This window comes from Musca domestica, unplaced genomic scaffold (assembly GCF_030504385.1).
Source record: "Musca domestica strain aabys unplaced genomic scaffold, Musca_domestica.polishedcontigs.V.1.1 19, whole genome shotgun sequence".
NCBI classification, from domain to species: Eukaryota; Metazoa; Arthropoda; class Insecta; order Diptera; family Muscidae; genus Musca; species Musca domestica.
In genome coordinates this window covers 11,991,348-12,014,005 of record NW_026712245.1, presented here as the reverse complement: position 1 = coordinate 12,014,005, position 22,658 = coordinate 11,991,348, and the positions used below count along the sequence as shown (strand labels likewise).

Here is a 22,658-nt window from a genome sequence, read left to right as displayed (position 1 = left end):
AACTTTGATCAATTTCGATCAAAGTTTTTTGATGTCGAATATGAGAATGATATAGCTGGGCCCAATGCTTTGGTAGTGGTGATTTCTATTTCAGCTTCTCTGAACTGTATAAAAATTCAATTGACCTACAGGAAAGACTCAGAATGGAATTAAAGAAGTGGAGTTGTGAGCGTAATTCCAATTGTTGCAGGATGACACTAGTAGATGAAATCATGAATCTAGCACACATAATTTCCCGAAATATGTTCTTAACCCAGCATTCATGTTATAATATTTACCACTCCCCTGGTTTACTATAGGAAACAACATTTATATCAATCAGATTTTATTAAAATATTATTTTTATTACAAATATCAAAAAATATTGTTTTAAATACATAAAAAAGTCCAAAAATAGTATTCCACATATAATTAAACAATTTTGATGCGACGCCTTTTTCAATTCTATATATGTAGTAAAAATATATTTTTGTATAATTAAGATTGGAAACATGTGAAGTGAAACGATAAATTAGAGTATAAAAAGGACAAAAATTCCTAAAACGTATGAAACGGATTAAATCAAAAAGACTTCATTGTAAAAAACAGAAACTTTTCAAGAATGCAAATAAAATGATTGGAAAGAAAGCAGTATTTGTTCTCACGTTTAAGGCAATTCATTATGAGGTTGTACTTTACGTTGTTATAGTTTGTATATGATTGTATATGATAATAAATGCTTTTGATTCTTTTTTGTTTTATTTAACTTGTCAACAACACACATACCTACTTATGGCTATAAAACCACAGTGCACGAGTTACAGATTTAACAAATTTTAAGGGTATTATTATTTGGATTTTTCTTTTTAATTTGTACAATACATGACAATGTGCAAGAAAATATTTGTATGTTTCACTGCAACACTGTTATGCTAGTTGCAATTTGAATGATGGAATTGTTACTTGGCACCAATTTCTTTGTCACTGTATTGCCAAATCGAAAAACTCCAGTTGCAATGATTGTAGCACCGTGTTATTTGCAAGTCGAGACAATAAAACAATTTTCAATAAAGGCGAATGGTTTTTTAAACCTGGAAAGTCTTGAGTTTATTGATTTGAATCAATACCGCTAATTTCAGCTCAATAATGGGAATGACTTTGCAGCACTTCGTTTTCCTTCAAAATTGAATTTCTTTTGTATAAAAAGTGTTTTGTTTTTATTCATAGTTAAGTATAAAATTAAATACTAAAACGATGGTATTTTTATATGTTTGTATATAAGGTCAAATGATATTCTGTGGTCAACAATTTTATAACGGTATTTTGTTTGATAGTATTAATACTAATTTCTTCAAATCGATTATATTAACTTGCGAATTTGTTATCCTTTGGGGGAAGAGGGCGGGTATCCCAAATAACAGGATTGATATGAAAGTTTGAATGATTACAATTTGAGAGTCAAAGAAAATGCAATACTTAAAATAACTACATGGTACGGGAGACAGTAAATAGGAAGAAAGAAAAAACGTTTACAACTAAGAAAAACGATGATAACATAAAAATACAGGGTGTAAATACATGCATGGTGTACTCATTACTTTTTTTTCTTATAGATATTTGTTTTTTTTTTATTTTGCAATGTTGTGGTGGTGTTGATTTTAGTCGTGATGAAGCAGCAGTGTTTAAATAATAATTTAGAATTGGCTTTCTTCGTGTGTTGTTGTTTTCGTAGTTATCGTTTCGGATTCCCCATTTGTCTTCTCATGAGAAATGCTTGTTATGACAGATTTAATTACGACAGAACTGGTGCTGGTTTCGGTGGTATTGCTGGAACGTGAAAAAAAATCAATGAATTCAACTGTATGCAAACATTTGTGGTACACACAACTTACCTTAAGGGTGCCAAATCCATTAAATTAGGTATATTTATATCGGGTATGTCCTTCATGTTGACACTTGTAAGTGTCTGATTGGTTTGGGTGCTCATAACAGATAGACGGCCTAGCAAAAAACAGTGAAATGTGATTATTTTAGAAAATTATTTTCTCCAAGTTTTATCTACAAGCCCATAAGCTATAGCAACCATTTACCTTAATTATATTATTAATGAATAGTAAAAGAACTTAAAAATTCAATACATTAATGTGCATGCAGAGGGGTATGTATGTAAATATGTATTTCAAAATACAACCAAACTTAATCAAATCATTCATCTTGTTGCGCCTGTAAAGCAAAGTGTTAGCATATCAGTCAAAAAGAAATATAAGGGAAAATAAAAATGAACACAGACACAAAACCAAATTGTAATGCTAATGACGCTAGCCTGAGGTATGCTAAACATCAGTGAAATTTAATGATCTGGTATGGAATGATTATGTTTGGTTCATGATATTTTTTCCACAAAACAATTTAGAAAAAACATTTTTACAGTAGCTTTTTAGAAAAATGTATAGAGAAAATATTAAACAATTGGGATATTCATAAATATGTGAGCACCATTATTCGAAATCAAATGCGATACGCACGACGACACCGTGTCACTGTATTTGCGCATTTACGTTCACATCACATTATGACTGTGCGTATTTATGTTTTAGTTTTGAAAAAATACCAAAATGAAGTGATGATTGTGTCTCGTTATTGACTTTTATGGAAAACTGGTTTCAATGGTAATATTATATTGTTAGTAATAATCGCATGAATGTGTTAACATATGAACTACTTTGTTAGAGTTAGCATTCCGCTTCCACCCACTCACAACAATAAATGACAAAATGGTACAATACAAAATATTACAACAAAACAGACAAAGCAGATTACACATGTATTTAGTCCAAAGAGGGCTTAATAACTTACCAACTGTCTCCTCCGTTGTAGTGGAACACAATGTGGTGGTAGTGGCATTCAAATGATCTCTTACAGAATCCACGGTAATATCGCCAATCGAACTGCTAATAGTTTCATTGGCCTTATTGGGCGAATTGCCTTCACCAATGCCATTCGATAATCCGCCGGAATGTTCAACGTCAACTGTTTTGCTGGAAGTCGAGGTTGTTGTAATACTTGTAGCGGCGGCGGTACGTTTGGCGGCAGCTGGTGCATGAGTCGGTGAGGAAGCTGCGTTAGCTTCGTAATCTTCCTTTACAGATTCCTTATCATCATTTTGCACAGACTCATTAATTTGCAGTTGGTCAACAGAAATGGTACCTTGTGGTGTAACTGCCTTAGATGTAGCCAAGGCAATGCGTTGCAACTCTGAAGAGGACATCATATACAAAGCTTCGCCGTAGTTAGTGAAGCAGAGTGAAGAAATTCCACTAAAAAAGAAAGTTCAGACATTATTCTCTAAAATTAAAAAAATATTTTCCAGCCTCTTACTTAATATCTTCCCTTCTTACAGCGGCAGCATTCAGTTGCCGTTTCAATTCAGGCACCGACAACACCATTAAATCACCCAAATTCGTCAAACAAACCAAAGCCATTTCATGATAATTTTCCAAATTGCTTGCCGAAGTCATACTAGTGTTGGCTCCACCCTCGTTTTGGTCATGGGAACGTGTCGACTTTGTTGGAGAACTACCAGACTGAGCACCTTGCAAAAGTTCGGCAGGTACACGGCATGAAAACGAGGCCAATTGTATGCGTCGAACTCGAGCCCCTTCGTTGGCAGTTAACTTATACTTGTTGATGGGTTTTAATTGTGGCAGTGAAAATATTTTGAATTGTTCTTCGGATGCAATGAGAACACGATGGGGAGCAGTTCCATTGCCGCCACCCAACTGATCAACAGGGCAACCTGATGCATCGAAAACGGTTATTCCTACAACAGGGGCGCGATGTTTAAGCTGTATTTCTTTTGCAATTTGGGCTGATACACGACGTGTTTGGGGTGGCGGTGCCGAAGCATTGGCGTCAACACCTGTTGGTGGAACCGATGTGGCAGCAGTCTGTGCCGGTGGTAAATGTAACAAGAATACCGAAATTGTACTGGCATTTGTAGCCGACCACAAAGTAGGTGAAGTTATGTTTACTGGAAGATATATATAGAGGTCGCTTTATTTAGTATAGTCGGAACATTCACAAACAAATCTGTTACATACCATTTGTAATATAAGTCTTGGCGAAGAGCAGGCAACGCACCATAGAACCCATGCCGTCATCACTTGTGGAACGTGCTTCTACTTGACGTTCTACGGGACGAGCTTCCAGCTATGGAGATGATATAAAATTCCAGTGTTCAACAGATCTCAAAAATTAAACATTCAAATCTACTTACAGTTGTTGGTACTTGATTTGAAGGATTGTTGCGTGTAGATCTGCCTTTACGCAATTTCCGGAATGATTCACGCAACGATTTCTTAAAAGATTTGCGACGTGGCAATTGCTCACCAGCACCAGTGAGATCTATGTAAATACAATCACATTTAAAATCGGTGGATATTCGTATTTTCCAAAGAAAATCCTTACCATTAGGATTCAACGTGCATCGGTTGAATACGGGAAGAAAATTGTTGAAATCAAACAATACCAAACCATGGGCAGTTCCGCCTGCTACCAAACCCCAATTAGCTTCCAAGGCTAAGCAGGTTATGCTCGCCGGTGGTGACACTTGCAAAACACCCGTAATATGAACACCGTCATCTCCTACTGGTTCAGCATTAGGTTCGAGTAAATTTTCGCGAACACTTAATTGATCATGACCCTTCCAAACAAAACCATCACGATCACTGACCAAATTCATGGAGCTAACTTTCAAGGGGGCTTTCTTGGATTCATCCGCCTCAAAATGGGCTATAACAATTTGACCAGCTGTACCGCCGACAATCAAGCGACCCGTTTTTGGACACAGGGCAATTTTCTTTACAGCTAAACGTGGATCATCGGAGTATGGATCGAAAAGACCAGCCTTACGGAATGGAGGATCACCTTCATCAACTGGTTCAGAATTATCGGCAGCAGGCATATCATCTTGATTTTCGTGGCTACAATTGAAAATATTTCTCTTAGTTTTAGTTTTATATTGTTTCGAGAGAATTTCATTGTTCATACCCAAATAATAGCGCCGTCTTAAAGTTGTATATAGGTTTCAATACAACCCCTGTGCAATCCCAGAATTTCACAGAACCGTCTTCATGGCCCGTTAGCAAAATTTCGTATTGTTTTTCACTATCTTCAACTTCATCATCCTCGGTCTCTGCCAATTCGCCTCCCTTTATAGGCCATTCAATGCCACTATAATGTTGATCCTGCTCTTCTCCGGCTTTGACAATTTTTGCATATACCTCATGACTTACTTGTGAGGCCAAGTAATTGCAGGTAACAGCTGAAGTATGGACTGAATGCAAATAAGGAGCTTTTATGGGTGGAATCTTTGGATCGGTCAGATCATAGGCGCACAACTCTTCTTCGAGTAAAACAATCAGTACTTCGGCGGTGTCAGGCGAATCTTCGGCATAAGTTACAAAAAAGTCAATAACTTTGGAAGTGAAATCCAAACATATTTTATTGCCATCCGAATCATGAACAGAGACACAATGGTGATCACCATATGCCGAACGTGGCATACCACCCGAGAAGATGGAAACTTCGCTGGATCTTTTGAAAGCGGAGACAGAACAGAACACATTGTCTTAAGTGGACCCTTAAAAGTTTAAAGTTATTACTCACCCCCTTTTGCCTTTGTACAAACGGTTAATACTTTTACATGGATCAGGTCCATAAGGCACATAATTCACATTTTTAGGTGGATCGCCGCTGCCTATATTCCAAGTAGCAAATGAGCCATCAGCATGATACCAGGTAAATTGGGAACCTGTTGAATTCACGAAAAGTCCAACACTCTGACCATGGCCAGGGGCAATGTACGCCTTTAACACTGATGACGTCTCCAAGTCCCATAAAACACAGAGACCTCGGTTATAGGCAATCAATAGTTTACTGTGGTCATTTGGCAGCTGGCGAATGGATTCAATTGCACCAGGATTTAATTTGTATGTGGGAGGCACTTGTTCCAACACAACGTCGTGATAAATAACGGGCTCGCGTACCGAAAATGTGTGTAAATCGAACTGATACACATTGCCGCCCTCGGTACCAATCCATACGACATCTTTATCCAAGGAACAGCATAAAGAGGATACCTTCTTCAATTTACCATCGAATGGTAGGGTTTTAACAGCTACCAGTGTAGCACCGGCTGGTTCCCACAGAATCAATTGGTTTGCAGCAGTCAACGACAAGAGGCGTCCTGTTCCATATACCCACTCGATCAGCTGAACATTCAATTCTGAGCCCAAATTATTGACCAGTGCATGTTGGCCATAAAACTCCACGCCAGGTTGTCCAAATACTTTGATAGCTCCAGTTTGTGTACCAATGGCCATTAATTTCGATATGGGGTCATAGGACATTGCTGATGGCTTGTGTGGAAATCCATGTTGAGCGGTCTACAAAGAAAAAAAGAAAAGAAGGGAGTAAAAAGCGAAATTAGTTACCGTTTGCTTGCTTCGATGGATGGTTAAGCAAATTACATTTTAAATGGCACTAACATACATCAACTGCGAAACAAATCTCCACAACCACAATGACGGAGAAAAGAAATACCTACAACCAAAGGTATCTGTGTGTGTGTATTCAACTCCGTGAAGTTACATAGCTAAATACATACAACATACATACACTATCTATGTAACTAGACGGATTATACAAGTAAGGCTTATTTCAGGTTTTCTTTGGCGTAGCGAAGTTTCTTTTCGCTTTGCTTCATGAAAATTGTAAAACCATTCTTCAGAAAGAAACTACAGAAATAAACTAAAAAATAAAACAACAACAAACAAAAAATATGAACTAACAACTTTTTGTCGTTCTGCACTAGTTATGAATGAAACTCTACTCAGAATTTATGAATTTAGAAAATCCACAAGTTGTGGAGTGGGAAGAAAAACTTGAACAATATTAAGTCATAAAGTCCATTTGACTTCCTTATATGAAATTCCATGAAGGGCAGCTTGTATGTATTTAAGAATTAAAGTGTAGTCAATTATTAATCGCTCTGCCCTTTCAATGCCGATTTTTAACAAAAAAGGATGCGAGAATTCACTAATTATTTTCCAACACATATTGACAACAATCTAACTGAGAAGTCATTTTCACCAAATTTGTGTAATTAAAAGAAAACGCGTATTTTTTTCATGTCATGTATTGCAAGGTTTTTACGCAAATTGATTCAATAATTGGTCTGTTCCAGAACTGAAAGAATGTTAAAGTAACCGTTTTCCTTTACGATATCGAAAAGAAATTGCAAAAATAGTCGATCGCTGCAGGCTATGGAACAGAACAAATAATTGTAGTATTGACAAATAAGTTTCCTTATTTTGAAAAAGCAAAGGTATATTTTTAGTTGACTTTTCTTTAAGTTTTATTTTAATACCGTATACATTCCTATTTTCCATATGTTTACGTGAAAGACGGATTCTCATAAATTTCACATGAAATCTTTTGGAAACAAATAATTGTTATTTCATTTGATCATACATCTTACACGGTACGCGATTTGTGATTATATTTAAATTTTCAATATTTAAAAGATCACCTCACAATATTATTTTTTTTATTCAAATCCAATCGAAAAATAAACTTCACACACAAAAACAATGCAAATATATATTTTTTATAACCGTTAACTTTGTTTTTTTTTTATCATTTCGAGTACCATTTGAACTTCGTGACCGCCACCACCATCATCAATGCCGTTAGCATCAGCTCCACCACCGTTGTCCAAACGTAAACCTTTACGGAAACCTTCTGTATAAAATAGCATTGTCTAACTGAATCGCATTGTTCGAGACGAGCAACTAAAAAGCCAAAAGACACACACCGCTCTGTATAGATAGATCCACAATTGAAGCAAAGTTCAGAAAATATAACTCCAGAGCAATGAGAAGGCTAAGACGTTGAAGAAGAAGTGAAGGAGAAGCAATAAAATGCTTTTACCCAAAACTATGGTTGGCTGGCTAGGTGGCTGCTCGTTCAGTCGGTATGTTAGTTTACCGTAGTGTCGGTTTGTCAGTCTGTCCTTCTCATGCTATAGTTAGCTTAGAGAGTTTTATGTTTGCCGTTGCGGTTTATTTTGGTATTCTTTCGCTTTTGTGTTTTTAAGTTTTGAACTTGGAGAAGTTGGCTTTGTTAGCAAAAGTTTAAAACACCACACACAGACAACATCGACCAACCAACGATCATTATGTATTTCTCTTTCTTAGAGTACAATAAGAAATTGTGTTGGCTGGCTGATGTTTGGTCGCCAGTGGATGGAGGGAGGTTGATTTGGTCGACTCTTGGACTCTTAGAAGAATTGGTTAAATTTGATACCAGTTGTTTCGTTGCCCACCACCACTCTGACATTCAGTATCTCTCCGGAAAGTTTTGGCATAGCTTGTCAACACATTTATCCAATTGTTATCTTCTATTGTGCCTCTAGCCAACATTGTTATACGACCCAATTTGGTAAGAACAAGGTTAATTGAAACAAAAGAAACCCCAATATACAATTCGTGAGTGAACAAGGCGGAGAGAAGGTGTTTCTCTCAATATTTTCGAAAGTGCGATAAATATTTTACTCTCTTATACCAAAATAAATATGCTCTTTTTGTAGGAATGGAATATGAAACAAAAGGTACAAACATAATTAATGTTTACTTGTGTATTGATAAATTACCCAAAAACAGATCAGTGATGGCTGGTATGAATGTTACGTATATGACAGGTTATAAAATATTCATGCCTATATTCTTGACGTGGTGTCCATTTCCCTTCAGTCTAAACGTAGAAATCTGTTTTTTTAATATTTTGGACACATCAATCACTTCAATGCATTTTTTTAAATTGCAAAATATAATGTCATTATATTACCCGATTAAGATTGATTGTTTTCTTGTAAATTACCAACAAATATCATAATTATTATTGCAAATTAGTTCAGGAACCAAATTGCTACCACATTAAGTTGAGCAGGAAAAATCTTTTTAAATAAGTATTCTCTAAATTCGGTTTTGAACATTATATACATATTGTTTCTGAGGGGAATAAATCCAAAAAAAGCTGTCCACTTAGAACCAAAATTAATATTAATTTCATAATAAATAAAAATTAAAAAGTTTAATATATAAGTATAAAAAAAATTTCCCAAATAATAATTTGCGTAACATTTCGTTGTAAAGTTGGGCGAAAAGCATTCAAATACCGATTTGTGGGAATATCATAAATGAGAAGCTATGAATGCTATGTCGAAACCGAAACCTAAAATACATTTGAGTAAAATCCGTGACAAATTGTATCCTAATAAAAATATATATTCTTTAAACTTTACATATCTTTTACGCTATGGTGAAGCCTGTATAAGCGTATATTTAAAGGAACTAATTCATATATAATGTCTACCTTATACGGTCAAAATTGCGGTTGAAAGTGAAAGATAGCCTTCAGGGTCAAATTAAAAGCAGTGAAGAAACGTGAAAAGTCGGACGGTGCCGGCTATATGATTCGCTACACCACTGTGCGTATTTAGAAGAGCTACCCGTTTATATGGGGAAAAACATCACCTAATATCACATATGGCTCTCAATAAAATTGAAATATATCTACAATTCCATTTTTATTTTGTAAACAAAGTACAGGTCGCATCATAAATCATTTGTTTGGCCCTAGTGAAAATGGTGAGAATCTGGACAAATCCTCGCCAATTTTAATAGGGTTTGTAACAAATTTCATCTCAACACGGAGACATGGACAATCGGGCGGACAAACATCGATCAAAGGGAACTATGGGTCTATTTCGTTTCCTTGTGCACACAGTGTGGTGTAGGGTATAAATATTATAAGACTTTATATTTTTTTAACCCTGAAACTGCGAGCATTTAATTAATCTTCGTAATATTTGGACTATATCGATATTGTCCTACATTAATCTTCTCCACAAAGTATATCAATTCTTACAAATCACAAATTCCCTACAAAGCCTTGGTTGCCAGATCTTTTGTCATACTGCTATCGAGTTTCACAGCGGATGTATATATCCCCATCCTACAATCGTTGTGAAACTCGATCTGTTTTTTCCCCTAAATTGTTTTAATTCACATAGAGGTCATCAAAATTATGTTGTAAATGAATCTGTAAATATATTTATTACTTTTTTCGATATCGTAGCTTTTTGCGAAATATTTCTTTTTTTATATATCTTACTGGATATTTCAGAGGACCACAATAAAGCCTTTGGTAGACTTCTACGTCCTCTGCGCAGTATAGCAATTCTATGGACCCTTGGAGTAAGAAATCTATTTATGTAATCAGATAATGATAATCAGATACCCTATTAAAATCAGGTGACCATTAACAATTATTATGGCAATATTAAAATTCTATTTTTATCTACCATGTAGTATCCGGTGACAAACAAAGACATACGAAATTGTACATTTTCTTATTCAACAAATGCAGAATTTACTGATTTTGTTCAACCATAAATCTCTTATACACATAATGTATGTCATTGTTGTTGGTGGCTTTTTTGTTTTTGAAGAGGAAATGAAAGTATGAATGAAAAAATATGCATATATTATTTAAGTTTATTACAATAATAATCACACGTACCCACAACAACAAACATTGCTTTCAATGGAGGGGGAGGGAGTTTATTGTTAACATCTGCTTTGTGATTACCAACACAAATTCGTATCGAGTGGATAGATGGTAGGGATAGTTGTTTGAATTAATGTGTGACTTGTGGTTAGATGGTAGAGGGTGGTTGGAGGTGCGCCACAAAACTTGATTACACGAGTTTGCAAACTTTCTACAAATATTCCAAAAATTACGATTCCTTCCCTCTATTCCTGAGCTGCTGAAGAAATATAGCTTTACCATCTCTTATATAATCGACAACGTTAATTTTCTTATAGAGCAGAGTATTCTGAACATATTATTTAAGAAAAAAATGCAACCCACAACATATTTAATGTAACCTATTCCATTAATGCAGCTACCTAGTCCATGGTGGCAAGAACAGTTCCAAAAAAACAATAAACAATAACTTTACTACTTTTCATCTATTTTAGTGCTGTATTTTTTAACGAATGTGATACATGCTGTGCTACAGTTATTATTTATGCCAAATTATACTAAAATTTGTTTTGTTATTGTAATGCAACCGACAAATGATGTTGGTGATAGATCTCTACAGCTATGTCGTAATGGAATGTCGCTACTAACTCTTTTGATGTTGGTGTTATATGATACGCAAGATTGTTAGTTGGAATTCGAATCGAATTGGTTTTCAGTTAAAAATAGTCGGTCTTTGTTGTTGGCGTCGGTGGCCCGAGAGTACTGTTGCTGCTCTCATCAAATTAAATATTCGACACAGAAGAAATAAGAGTTTGTGGCATCCACTGGTGGTTTACATTTTTGTGGTGTGTTTAATTGGTGCCACCTTTTGTCGTCTAGTTCCCTGGTTTTCCTATGTAATCCAAGTTGATAATTATGTAACAATTTTTTCGCATTGGTTTGGATGTGCAGAAAAAAGTTGCAAACATGATAAAAATGTTGTTTAGTTTAAAAAAAAAACAATAATGTAAATTCATAATGTTCTGTTTAAAGACAGAGACAACAATTAAACACTACATGTTTATAAATCGAGAAATTATATTAAATTCACTTGCTTATTTTCAACTTGTCTCCATAGATAGCAGACTGCTGCTTTTATTAATCTACCAATTAAGAACTAAATTGAAGTAAAAACTTCCACTTTGCAAGTTGTATGCCAAGATGCTGATGCTGTTGATTTTGCCCTCCCCAGTCCAGTCCATGTTATTGATATATGCAATAGTGGGACATGTAATAAGAAAAACAGTCTCAAGTCTGCGCTTCCATTTTGTCTGCTGTACGTAAAGAAGTTGTTATCCATTTAAATTACTTTCTTGACTTTAGATGTACTGATGCGTTCTTTGCCCGTTCGTGGTTTATCAGTACTTTTATTAATGATCCCACAGAGACATGTGTGTGCATCCATCCACCCATCTCCGTATACAATTCAAAGGCCATTTACAAACAACAATCATTGACCTTAATTTTCAATGGATTTATATAGAGCTTTCTTTTTTTTTTTCTTTTCTTCTACTTCTTAACGAAGACGAAGAAGTACTTGAAAGTAGACTTTGATTTAAATGATTTGTTTCTCAAAATTATTTTCAACAACTATTCATCGTTATTCAGCTATGTACAGTCGCCGACTGTGCCAGTCAGTCAGTCAGTCTTCTGGTAAAAAGAAAATATATTTTTATGTGTTTGAATGCCAACTAACCAGCCAGTCAGCCAACCATCTAAAGGGAATAGTATCTGCTAAACTCTTGAATATTTTTAAGACGCTGTCATCGTCTTGCTTGCAGTTTCGAATCGATGAATCAGTTTTGAAATTGGGGTTCTGTGTGTATGCTAGTGTGCGTTTTCAGCGACGAGAGTCACAAAAAAGAACTCGTGGAAAAAGTACTTTACTAATCAAATATTCAAAACATTCTTCCATAAACGACGACAGTGTTCTTTAATTAAATGCTTTTCAGCTGAAGTGGCAATTTTCTGTTGTTTTCTTTCTAGCAGTGACGGTCATTTGTGATCTAATTGTTTTATTGTTTTTTTATCCAATGTTGTATATATCTCAACAAATTCATTCTGCAATGGAAGATATGTGTTATTCTACAGAAAAACTCTGCAGACGAAAAAGTCTTTAGTGCCTTAAATTGATTTCAAAGCTGGGTCAAGATATACAATACATCTTGGAGACAACCATGTCGATGTACTGCGCAATCCATGGATTCAAAAATTTGCCATTATATATATATATCTGCGTAGAAATCGATGGTAAGGAAACTTTTCATTTTTATCCACCGCTAACGGTAGTATTTACTGTTGACTTGCTCACACACAAAATATGAGTCAATAGACATTTCCACCTTATCAACTAACCAACCGTGTTTATTTATTTGCACAATACCATCATCATCAGTAACATTACCCCCTACCATTGCCACACAAAAGCTCTAAAAACTCAGTCTTATCTGAGTGCTATTTAAGAACCTGACAAACTTGGAATTGCATTAGCAAGTGTAGCGGTGTTGTAATTTATAAATTGCTGCTGTACAGTAGGCCAAAATATAATTTTTAACATTTTAAATATAAATAAGTATTTCTGCAGCTAGGTCAAAACTCTGTTTTGTTTCGAAATGGAGACTTTTAACGCTCTTTCACCAAGTCTTAGGTTGGAATTTCAGTGTTATGAATTTATAACAGCAAAATGTTTATTTCTATTCGGAATCCAAAATATGTATCTTACAACACATCGTTTTACGAAATGCATGTGTATCCTGCTTTGCTTTAACGAACAAAATAATATCTTTTCCATATTAAAAATAGTGGTCAAAACAATCACAATAGTGGTCAAACAAGAAGAGACATGCCAATCTCATACTTAATCAGTGTTTTATTAATATTATTTGTAATGATTTTAGTTTGCTTAGAATTTATTCGAAGCAACGTTTTTTTTTTTTTTTTTTTGCCTTAAAGGATTCTATTACATGAATGGATTGAAATAAATAAACGCCATTTGGTATAAATCTAACATATATTTTCGAATACTAAAAAAAATATATACCTTAATGGTTTCGCTAAAGAGTCACCTGGCGTCCACTGTATATGTATCAACATGTGTAGCCGACATTATTATCTTATCTTGTAAACGAACAGTTTTTATGTTGGGTGAGCTCTATAGACCACGAACATGTCAAGGCATCGGAAACAACGCATTGTTTATGTGTTATCAATAGATATAATGATAAGGAGGGAAGCATTCGAATCCAATAAAAGAACAACGGAATAGATAACGTATACCTAACTAAAAACAAAACTGGGTGAAACCTAAAATAATGATTAATACCACCACCATACGCAACTTATCTGAAAATAATTACAATCCTTGATAACACAAAATGTAATCAAAGAAATATTAATGTATTTTTTAATGTGAAGAAACATAACAAATATTGTGCAAGAAGAAGACAATAAATAGATTGAAAGCAAACACATCGGGAGAAAAGTCGAAATTGCTTTAAGAATACAAAATATACAGGGTGAGATAAAAAAAAAATACTGCAACAAAGTCAAACGTCATAATTTCTACATTTTTTTTTACTTTTATTGAATGAAAGCAAAAATTTCGGAAATAGCATCAAATTTTAGAATAAGTTTAGATTTGTTCGAATTGGTCACCTTTGGCACGAATTAAGGCATTCAAACGGCCAATGAAACCACACGCTGCCCGAATGTTGCTCTGCGGCATTTTGGCCCATTCCCGGCGAAGCGCTCGCCTTAGGTGATCGACACTTTGGTATTTTTTAGTGCCAACCTTGCTTTCCAAAATACTCCAGACACAATAGTCCAACGAATTGGTATCCGGATATTTTGGTGGCCATTGCGCGCTGGAAATGAAGCGAGGAACTATTTTTCGTCCCCTGCGACGGGGGTTTCGATCAAGTCGTTTCTTTACTTTTCGAACCATTTCTGCTGATGTTGCTGTTTTCTTCCGTCCACTTCCGAGCGATGGTACGAGACACAAAAGATTTATTGACATTAGAATGCTGGAGTGCTCTAACGATAGCCACTTGTGGTTTTCAGCCAAATATGAAGATACTATCACGCTTGAATTCCACAAGAATGACTTTTTTTCTGGAAAATTCTCACCAAAATGCTTTTGTACGCTAGTAAATAATATAATGAACGGTCGCTGGAATGATTTTAACAGCTGTCGGACGAGTGGCTTAGAAATGACCACAGTCTGAATTTGGTTGCACTATTTTCATCTCACCCTGTATATGGTAAACTTAACTTTTACTTCAGGATTCTAAAAACAAGTTATTTTTAAAAAGAAGAAAGGCATTCCGTTCGTTCATGTTAACAGATTTCGGCGGGCGCCTGTTGCAGTCGTGCGATTATTACATATTCCAATTAATGTTATTTATTTTTTATTTCTTCCGCCTTCTTGGATTAGTATAGGTATTACAATCTTAGCAATTACAAATAATTCAATGGTATAATTATATTATCTTTAAATATTTTATATTTAATAGTTTCATAGTTCAATAGTTTTGCTATTTTCTGTTAGAATTCTCAAATTATTATATAACGCTGTGACATCATGACCGAAAATTTCATAGTGTCTAAATTAAGAGAAACAATAGACAACTATATCTTCTCACTACTATTATAAATGTTTTTTCTTTCAATTACTTTAACTTGAATGAACCTAAAATGAACATGAGATCACAGGTTCAATGAACATACATACATTTAAATATGTATGTATATAAGACATAAAACAAAACTAGAATAAATGCAAACCATTTCATTAATGACATAAATCCTCAGTATTGTGCACAGAAAAAATACGATTTTAATTAAAAAACTCCGAATTAATTTTATGCATTGAAATCTCAGAACATCGGTTGGATAAGTCTATCTTTCCGATAACAAGTTCTGAATTCCGATCCCTATCGCAAACAGGATAATGAGCTTCAAATGATTTCCGAACTTGTAATTTATGGGTTTCTAATGGAATTTCAACAATAAAAATTTAGTTTCTAAATTACAATTGAAAATGGTGTAGTTAACATACAATTCTTATGCACACATCTACAAGACCAAATGAAATGTGACACATAAACAAAATGCAACATAATCAGTTGCAGTTGCCCCATAACAAAAAAATACACTTTCCCATTACTTAACATTGAAAAGTAATTAAAAATAAATTACCATAACACAGACATTCTCCTATAATAAACAAAGAGCCATGAACATAAACTTCTTGTGTTGAAGTATGACAAAAACCAGTCACCATCCCCCACACAAGCACTAGAGAAATACAAATTCTATAAATATGCCGCTCAATTTCGGCTAAGAACAAAAACAGCGGAAATGCACGAATAACGTTACTACTTCCGGAAAATCCAAAACAGTAGCATAAACATTGCATTGAAAGGTAGAAAAGGTTTCTATGGGCGAAACTTCCCCCAAAATATCCGCACAGACATAATTTCCTTTTAAACATATTAAATTGCTATCTCACCTTTATCATAGTTTTTCAGTTTGATTTAGCTACACGAATTTGAAAAATGGACATAGTGATGTCATCGAGTATCACGTGCAAATGTAAAAGAATTCATATATTTATGAACGAACGGTGGATGTAGAACGGATTAACGTTATTTTGTGACTATTGGAAAACGAAAGGAAAGTCTGAATGACAAAGTTTTTAGGTTAATTAACTGATTTCTCCCATATATCGTCATTTGTACATGGCTTATTCAAATTAATTATGTCATGTTTGTGTGCGAAAGCGAAAAGAAGATGATCAATATAAAAACGAGACTAACCTTTTTAGATTTATATTAGTGTAGAATATATCGGTAACTATTATTTAATTAAGATTTATATCAAAAATGAAAATAACTAGAACATTAGATCTCCTGGTAATCACTTAGTATCACCAAGAAAAGCCACGCTGTTAGCATCCATTTTTATTAGAAAAAATTTGCGTTAATATGTACCAACTTTATTCTTCTAGGACTTAAAAATATATTTTTTATACATACACTGGAAATTTCGAAATAATGTCGGAATTTATTTTTGCTTCTAATTATGACAATTAACGACAAATACATCAACTTTACCCGCATTGAGTGCTTATTAATATAGGGGTTAACCAGCATTTTTAAACCACACCTCTAACGGTAATGATGACTCAGAAGCAAACGATATTAATAAAGAGAAATATGCCGGTTTTCCTATTGACAACCACACAAAAAGGCCAGCAATAAATCAGAAATTTTACACAAGATTTGGTTGGCAAAGAAGTGGAAAACACACTCAGCACATGCACAAAGAATAGAAATAACCGGCATAAATCTACATATGTATGTATGGACATACCTGCCTACATATGTCAATGTTTTGAAGGGACCGGTTTCGCGCGGTTTCTTAAACAAAATTACCAATATGGGTACATAAATGGGCCATAAAGGAAAGTAAATTTGGTAAAACATACCTACATAACACCCAACTGCAACAACCGGCCACACCTTAGGTACGAACGTTATTTCATATTTATTTTCTTTTCAATAGAAAAGAAAGAATATTTTGCTTTTGGCTTTATTGGTATTCTGCGGCTACGTCACACAGTGTCGTTCGTTCATTCGTACACCGCCCAGTCCACTTCTGAGTTGTCCCCATAAACAGCCAACTACGAACTCACTGCCACGATTTTAAATTAAATATCCATGCATTTTCTGCATTCGGAAGCACAAGTACAAGTATTTATTCGTATCATTTGATGTAATGTTATCTCTACTCTGCTTTAGAAACAGAAATATTGCAAAACTTGTTAGTTAAGCCAGTTAAAAGTGTTGGCACAAAGTCTTGGTTGGTCGCCACCACCCATTTCTCTTTTCCTCCAAAGAGGTAAAATGTAACAGTTAATCATGTATTTTTTATCGTTTATCTATGGATTGTCACGTTTGTTTAGAATTACTTTAAGCTTCTTCTTCTACTTCTCGGTGTTCTCATTGCCCACCAATACAAAAAAAACGGCATATCACATTAACTACTTAAGTATCGATAACAACAAACAAATATGGAACAAAAGAAGTTGGTATAGTAAATGGGCGTGATAAAATTGTCCAGGTTTAATACATTCACGCTACTCCAACACTTTTCGATTGAATATGTGTATAGACGGAAAGCAAAAAAAGCTAATAACAAAGATAACTGAAATCGAAGAATTTCAAAGCCATACACAAAATGAAGTCATTCACATGTCGAATATAATTTTTTGTGTCAAGAATCTATCCACAACTACATTTTCGTTTATTCTTTAAGTAGAAGGGTGTTGTACAACGCCAACTGATTATGTACTCTACAGCAGTACTTTACAAATGACACAATACGCAAATGTTATTAAATGTAGGGCTCATTTAAGTAATTGGTTTCTATAAATAATTGTGAAATTGAATCTGTTTTTGTAGGCCCTGAGCTTCATGTAACATGATTCTCTACAATTTTGTAACAATCTGTAAGAAAATCTGAATGCTATCTTTTTCCACAAAGACCCAGTAAATTATTTTAAATCAAAACTTATTTAAATACACTATGGTATGTATTTAGAAAGGTTTCTTGACAATTTTCATACAGAGAACTTACAAAATTTTACTCGAAAACTTTTATGGCAGGTATTTTAGTAACTTTTTTATATACATAAAATTGATAATAATTAAAATATTTAGATAAGAACCAATACAAATTGTATTACTCTCTGAAGAAAATTTTAGTCATTCTAGTTAAAACGGACAAACAGACAGACATTTTCAATTGAAATTATAGGCATCATCATTTCTGTTGTTTACATTTTCAAGAAGTATTATATTGTACAATGTTCTGGCGAATGCTTATTTAAAGAATAAAGGACGAGATTTCCAAAATATAAATGAAAAGTGTATTACATGTTGATTTGACTTTTATGGTGGGACTAAATAATCATAAGCCAATAATTCCACCTCATTAAAAACATTAATTTGTGCAAACTGACTTTCCAAATATTACATGTATCTAGTACATAATTTCATTTTGTGAAAAAACCATTAGCTAAAATTCAAAGAATTTCCCAGGTAGCATAAATCAGTAATTTAAAGACGTTCAAATCTGTGCTTTGTCTGTAATAGTTTGTCATGATACAAAGCAATGACCATGATTTTAGTTTACAACCAAAAACACAACTTAAAACTCACCTTTCTATACGAAAATAATTCCTTTTGTAAGCGTTGCCTTTCAGCTGTAGGCTGTTGTCCTTTGCCACGTATAAATTTCAACATGTTGTCAAGTCCAGTTTAAATGTATGGAAAGAAATAATGGTCAGGCGAATGGCAAATCTGCAATAGACAAAACAGAAAGATTTAAAGATGTAGGGAAATGTTAGCTATTAAAAAAAAGAGATAGAAATCTTATAGGTGTATATGTATGTGGGCATTTCCTAACATTAAGGCAAATAAACTGGAATATTTACTCTGGAGGCGTTAGTAATGCAGGAGACATATTTTTTTGCTTCAGAAAACCTACATTTATTTTTCAGTTTATTTGGAAAATCTCTTTTTCTTTACCAAAATTGTTATCGTTTGCTTCGTGCAAAGAAAAAAATAACCAAACCATTGGAAAACTTCTTGTTCGATGCCACTTTGCGCTCGCTGACTTCTCATGTAACATTTACAAGCTAAAATTACAAAACTTGTTTTAAAGCAAACTGGTTGTTGGGTGCTGTGTTGTGGCGAAAACAAAATTTTTGTTGTCTTTAGTTGGTTGCTTTTGTCATGCATTTTATTTTAAATATACCCCCGATGAATTTATATATACTTATTTTAATATAAACAAATGCCGAGAAGTTAAATTAAATTTTAAAATTTTTGAATATGACTGTAAAATAATTACAATAACATCGTCGTTAAATGGAATTTTTCAGACTGAGGTATTCTTTTCATTGAACTAAAACAATTTTTTCTTTAATTTTTTTTGGATCACAATTAGAACTAATATTGTTACTTAAAATAATTTTTTTCTACTTAGGAGCATAATTACATTAGTATTACTATTTATTGGCCTTGGAGGCATTAGTATTATGGTATGAAGGAGGCTTTAGTATTATGGATATCTCGAAATTAAAAAAAAATAGACATACCTATATAAAATTTTTTTATTTGTATTTGCGTAATTTCATTTATTTTAAGAATATATTTAAGGAATCCACTAATACTCCAAGTTATTTTTAATATTTATCGTCCATGCATGTGTGTGTTACATATACCTATACCAAAAAATAAAGCTAGATAAGTTATGTACGTTTTTTTTTTTTAATTGTGGAGTCCTTGTTAGTCCTTGATATTTTTGGTCTATCAAATATCTTATTACCATGGGTGTCATTGGTGTATTAGACTATTAAATATCGATGTTCATAGAACCAGCGCCGAAACTGTGACCATGAAACAGAATTCTCTACTTTCCAAGTAAAAATAATGACATATTAGATAAGAAATATAGTCTAATTTTTACATTTAAAATTATGTTGGAAACAATAAAAATAAATGCTATATATTTTATGTTCTCAATACCTATTATTATTAGCGAAAACGGAGCCTTCTTCGCGCCCTTATAAGCATTTTCAATCCATTACTTTTTATTTGTTCGTTTTCTTTTATTAAGAATTACTGCCCAATTCAGATTTTATGGCCTATTGAAAATATTTTTTTGGTAATTATTTTCATCTCAGTAAAGCTAAGCATTTGTACAGAAATTATTGTCGAATGTGTGACTAATTTTAGTGACCTTCAGAGCAGACATTGAAAAAAACGATGTTCTCCTCTTGTATTCTACATCTCCCTCTCTCTCTTCCTCAACAAGGATCAAAGAGCAATCGTGTCTGCATTGTAGAAGAGAATATCTGCAATCAAACAAATACCTAACAGGTATCATTGTCGTAAACAATGGCCACAAAAACACCGGCACATACCCTACACACGCACATACTCAAAACAAAATAGTTGCCTGGCCCTATTAACAAAATAACTATATGCCAATGAAATGTGAACAACTTACCCAACTTCAAATAAATATTCAAATGCTTAAAACGTTTTTGTTGTTATTGGAAATGGCATAGAGTAAAAGGTGACTAAAAATAAAAAGAAAAGGGAAAACCACACCCGAACACTTTATTAATCAAACAATTCATGGCTGCTACGACAGAATAAATATGTATGTATGTATTGTCTTTAGACATTTCTTCTAGATATTAGTGATTGCATTTTCCCATTGTTTTTCTTTAAACGACAAACTCTCAAGCCTTTGACGCTTGACTGTGCATTGATATTTTTTGACTTTCAGTCACATTTTTATATTTTCCATACATTTAAATTTTATATTTTTTAATAGAATTCAATAGAAAAAATGAGATATTTTTAACATTTTCTTGTATTTTCTCATTTGCTTAAATAATCACAAATCATCTTGATTCGGTCGATGACGTTTCTTGTTTTTTTTTGTTGTTTCAATGATGACGCGCGTGAGTCACTGTGTTGTGGGAAGTTAAGCGAATATTTTCTGAAATTGTTTGCAAATCTTGGTATGATACCGCAATATATATGTTAAATTTATTGAATAAAATACATAGGGACGCCTTGTCTGCAGATACAACACGTAATTTGTATTCTTTTAATTTCATGCATTTTACACTCAAAACAGGTTTGTGTTAGCGTCGTTTGCTTGCCGTCACACTTGAATACACACCACTAGTCAGTAGTAGCTATAATTGTTATTCTTTAAATAATTTACCATAAATATTCTAAAACGTATTTTTGTTTATCGTCGAAGACACACAACAAATGTTCTATTTTGAAAACTAGCAACAAAAATGCAACTTCGAACGGCAAATTTATCCGCGTAAGCACACGTCCGAGTTCCTCGTAATTTAAATCAAAACAAGTCGAGTTCTCAGCTAGGGATACGTAAGTCGACTTTCGATTAATCGACATTTGGTGTTGAAAAATCGAATTCGATTTTTGCGTATGGTGAAAATTGCAAAGTATACTTTTGTAATCGATTGTCGATGTAGAGACCATAGTTCATCGGTCGGCTTCTATATTTTTACGGGTGGCTGTCTTGGAATAAAAAAATATTTAACATTAATTCGTGTATGCAGTTATCCTTATCCAGATATTATTAAAGAATCTACTAGTTATGAATTTTTTTCGATATCATAAAGGGAATATCGGTTATCATAGTAAAACGTTTCACATTCTTACAGTAAAGGGCTAAGTAAATAAGAAGCTTGAAGTCATGGCTAGGCATATGTTGTGACATTTCACAAAGGGATTACAGAGCCGCACTAAAATCCAGCCGTCGTTTTCCATTATAATTTGACATTAATATGCCTAGCCCTTACTTCAAGCTTCGTATGTACTTAGCCCTTTAGTCCATGGTAGAAGAATATAGGTAGACGCGTCGACACAGCTGCTGGGACAATTAACTGTCAAACCAATTTTGGAATTGAAAATGTTGAATGAAAATTTATTTAAATTTGTAAAAATTGTTGAAAAACCCAAATTATAATAGCCTCCGAATGACGTAGTATAAGAAAACATATAAAAATCTACTTATATTTGAAAAAATATTTAATTTGTTTTTGACACATCAATGCTCCCAAGCGTTGATGCATCTATCTGTATTCTTCTGCCATGAGTTAGTCGCATTGACACAGCTGCTGGGACTGTCACACCAATTTTGAAATTGGAAATTTTGAATGAAAAATTATTTAAATTTGTAAAAATTCTTGAAAACTCTGATTGCCTTCGTAGATCTATTTATTAAAAAAAAATATTAACCTTGTTGACATATCAATGTTTTTTACTACCACGGTTTACTAATGATAATTTAATGATTTCAAAAATTGAAAAATAACTTTATTTTGCCCAATTGCAGAACTGCAAGGATGTATATATTTTAACTACGATAAATATTGTTCCTTCTTTCTGATTTTTCACTACATCTTCCTT

At 33.7% G+C, this 22,658-nt stretch overlaps 1 protein-coding gene across 1 annotated transcript; it reads right to left on the bottom strand.

Annotated features, from left to right (window-relative positions):
- Positions 1–1,168: 1,168 nt before the first annotated feature.
- On the bottom strand, positions 1,169–21,601 carry LOC101892781 (lethal(2) giant larvae protein). Its single transcript, XM_005180281.4, has 12 exons — positions 21,439–21,601; positions 20,707–20,779; positions 18,852–18,992; positions 5,647–6,425; positions 5,029–5,574; positions 4,447–4,961; positions 4,256–4,383; positions 4,080–4,188; positions 3,358–4,009; positions 2,836–3,296; positions 1,872–1,980; positions 1,169–1,806 (listed from the first exon to the last, which is right to left on the bottom strand). Exons 3-12 carry the CDS (start codon positions 18,933–18,935, stop codon positions 1,674–1,676), a joined length of 3,516 nt encoding a protein of 1,171 aa, XP_005180338.2. The 5' UTR covers positions 18,936–18,992; positions 20,707–20,779; positions 21,439–21,601; the 3' UTR covers positions 1,169–1,673.
- Between the last annotated feature and the right edge of the window lie 1,057 nt (positions 21,602–22,658).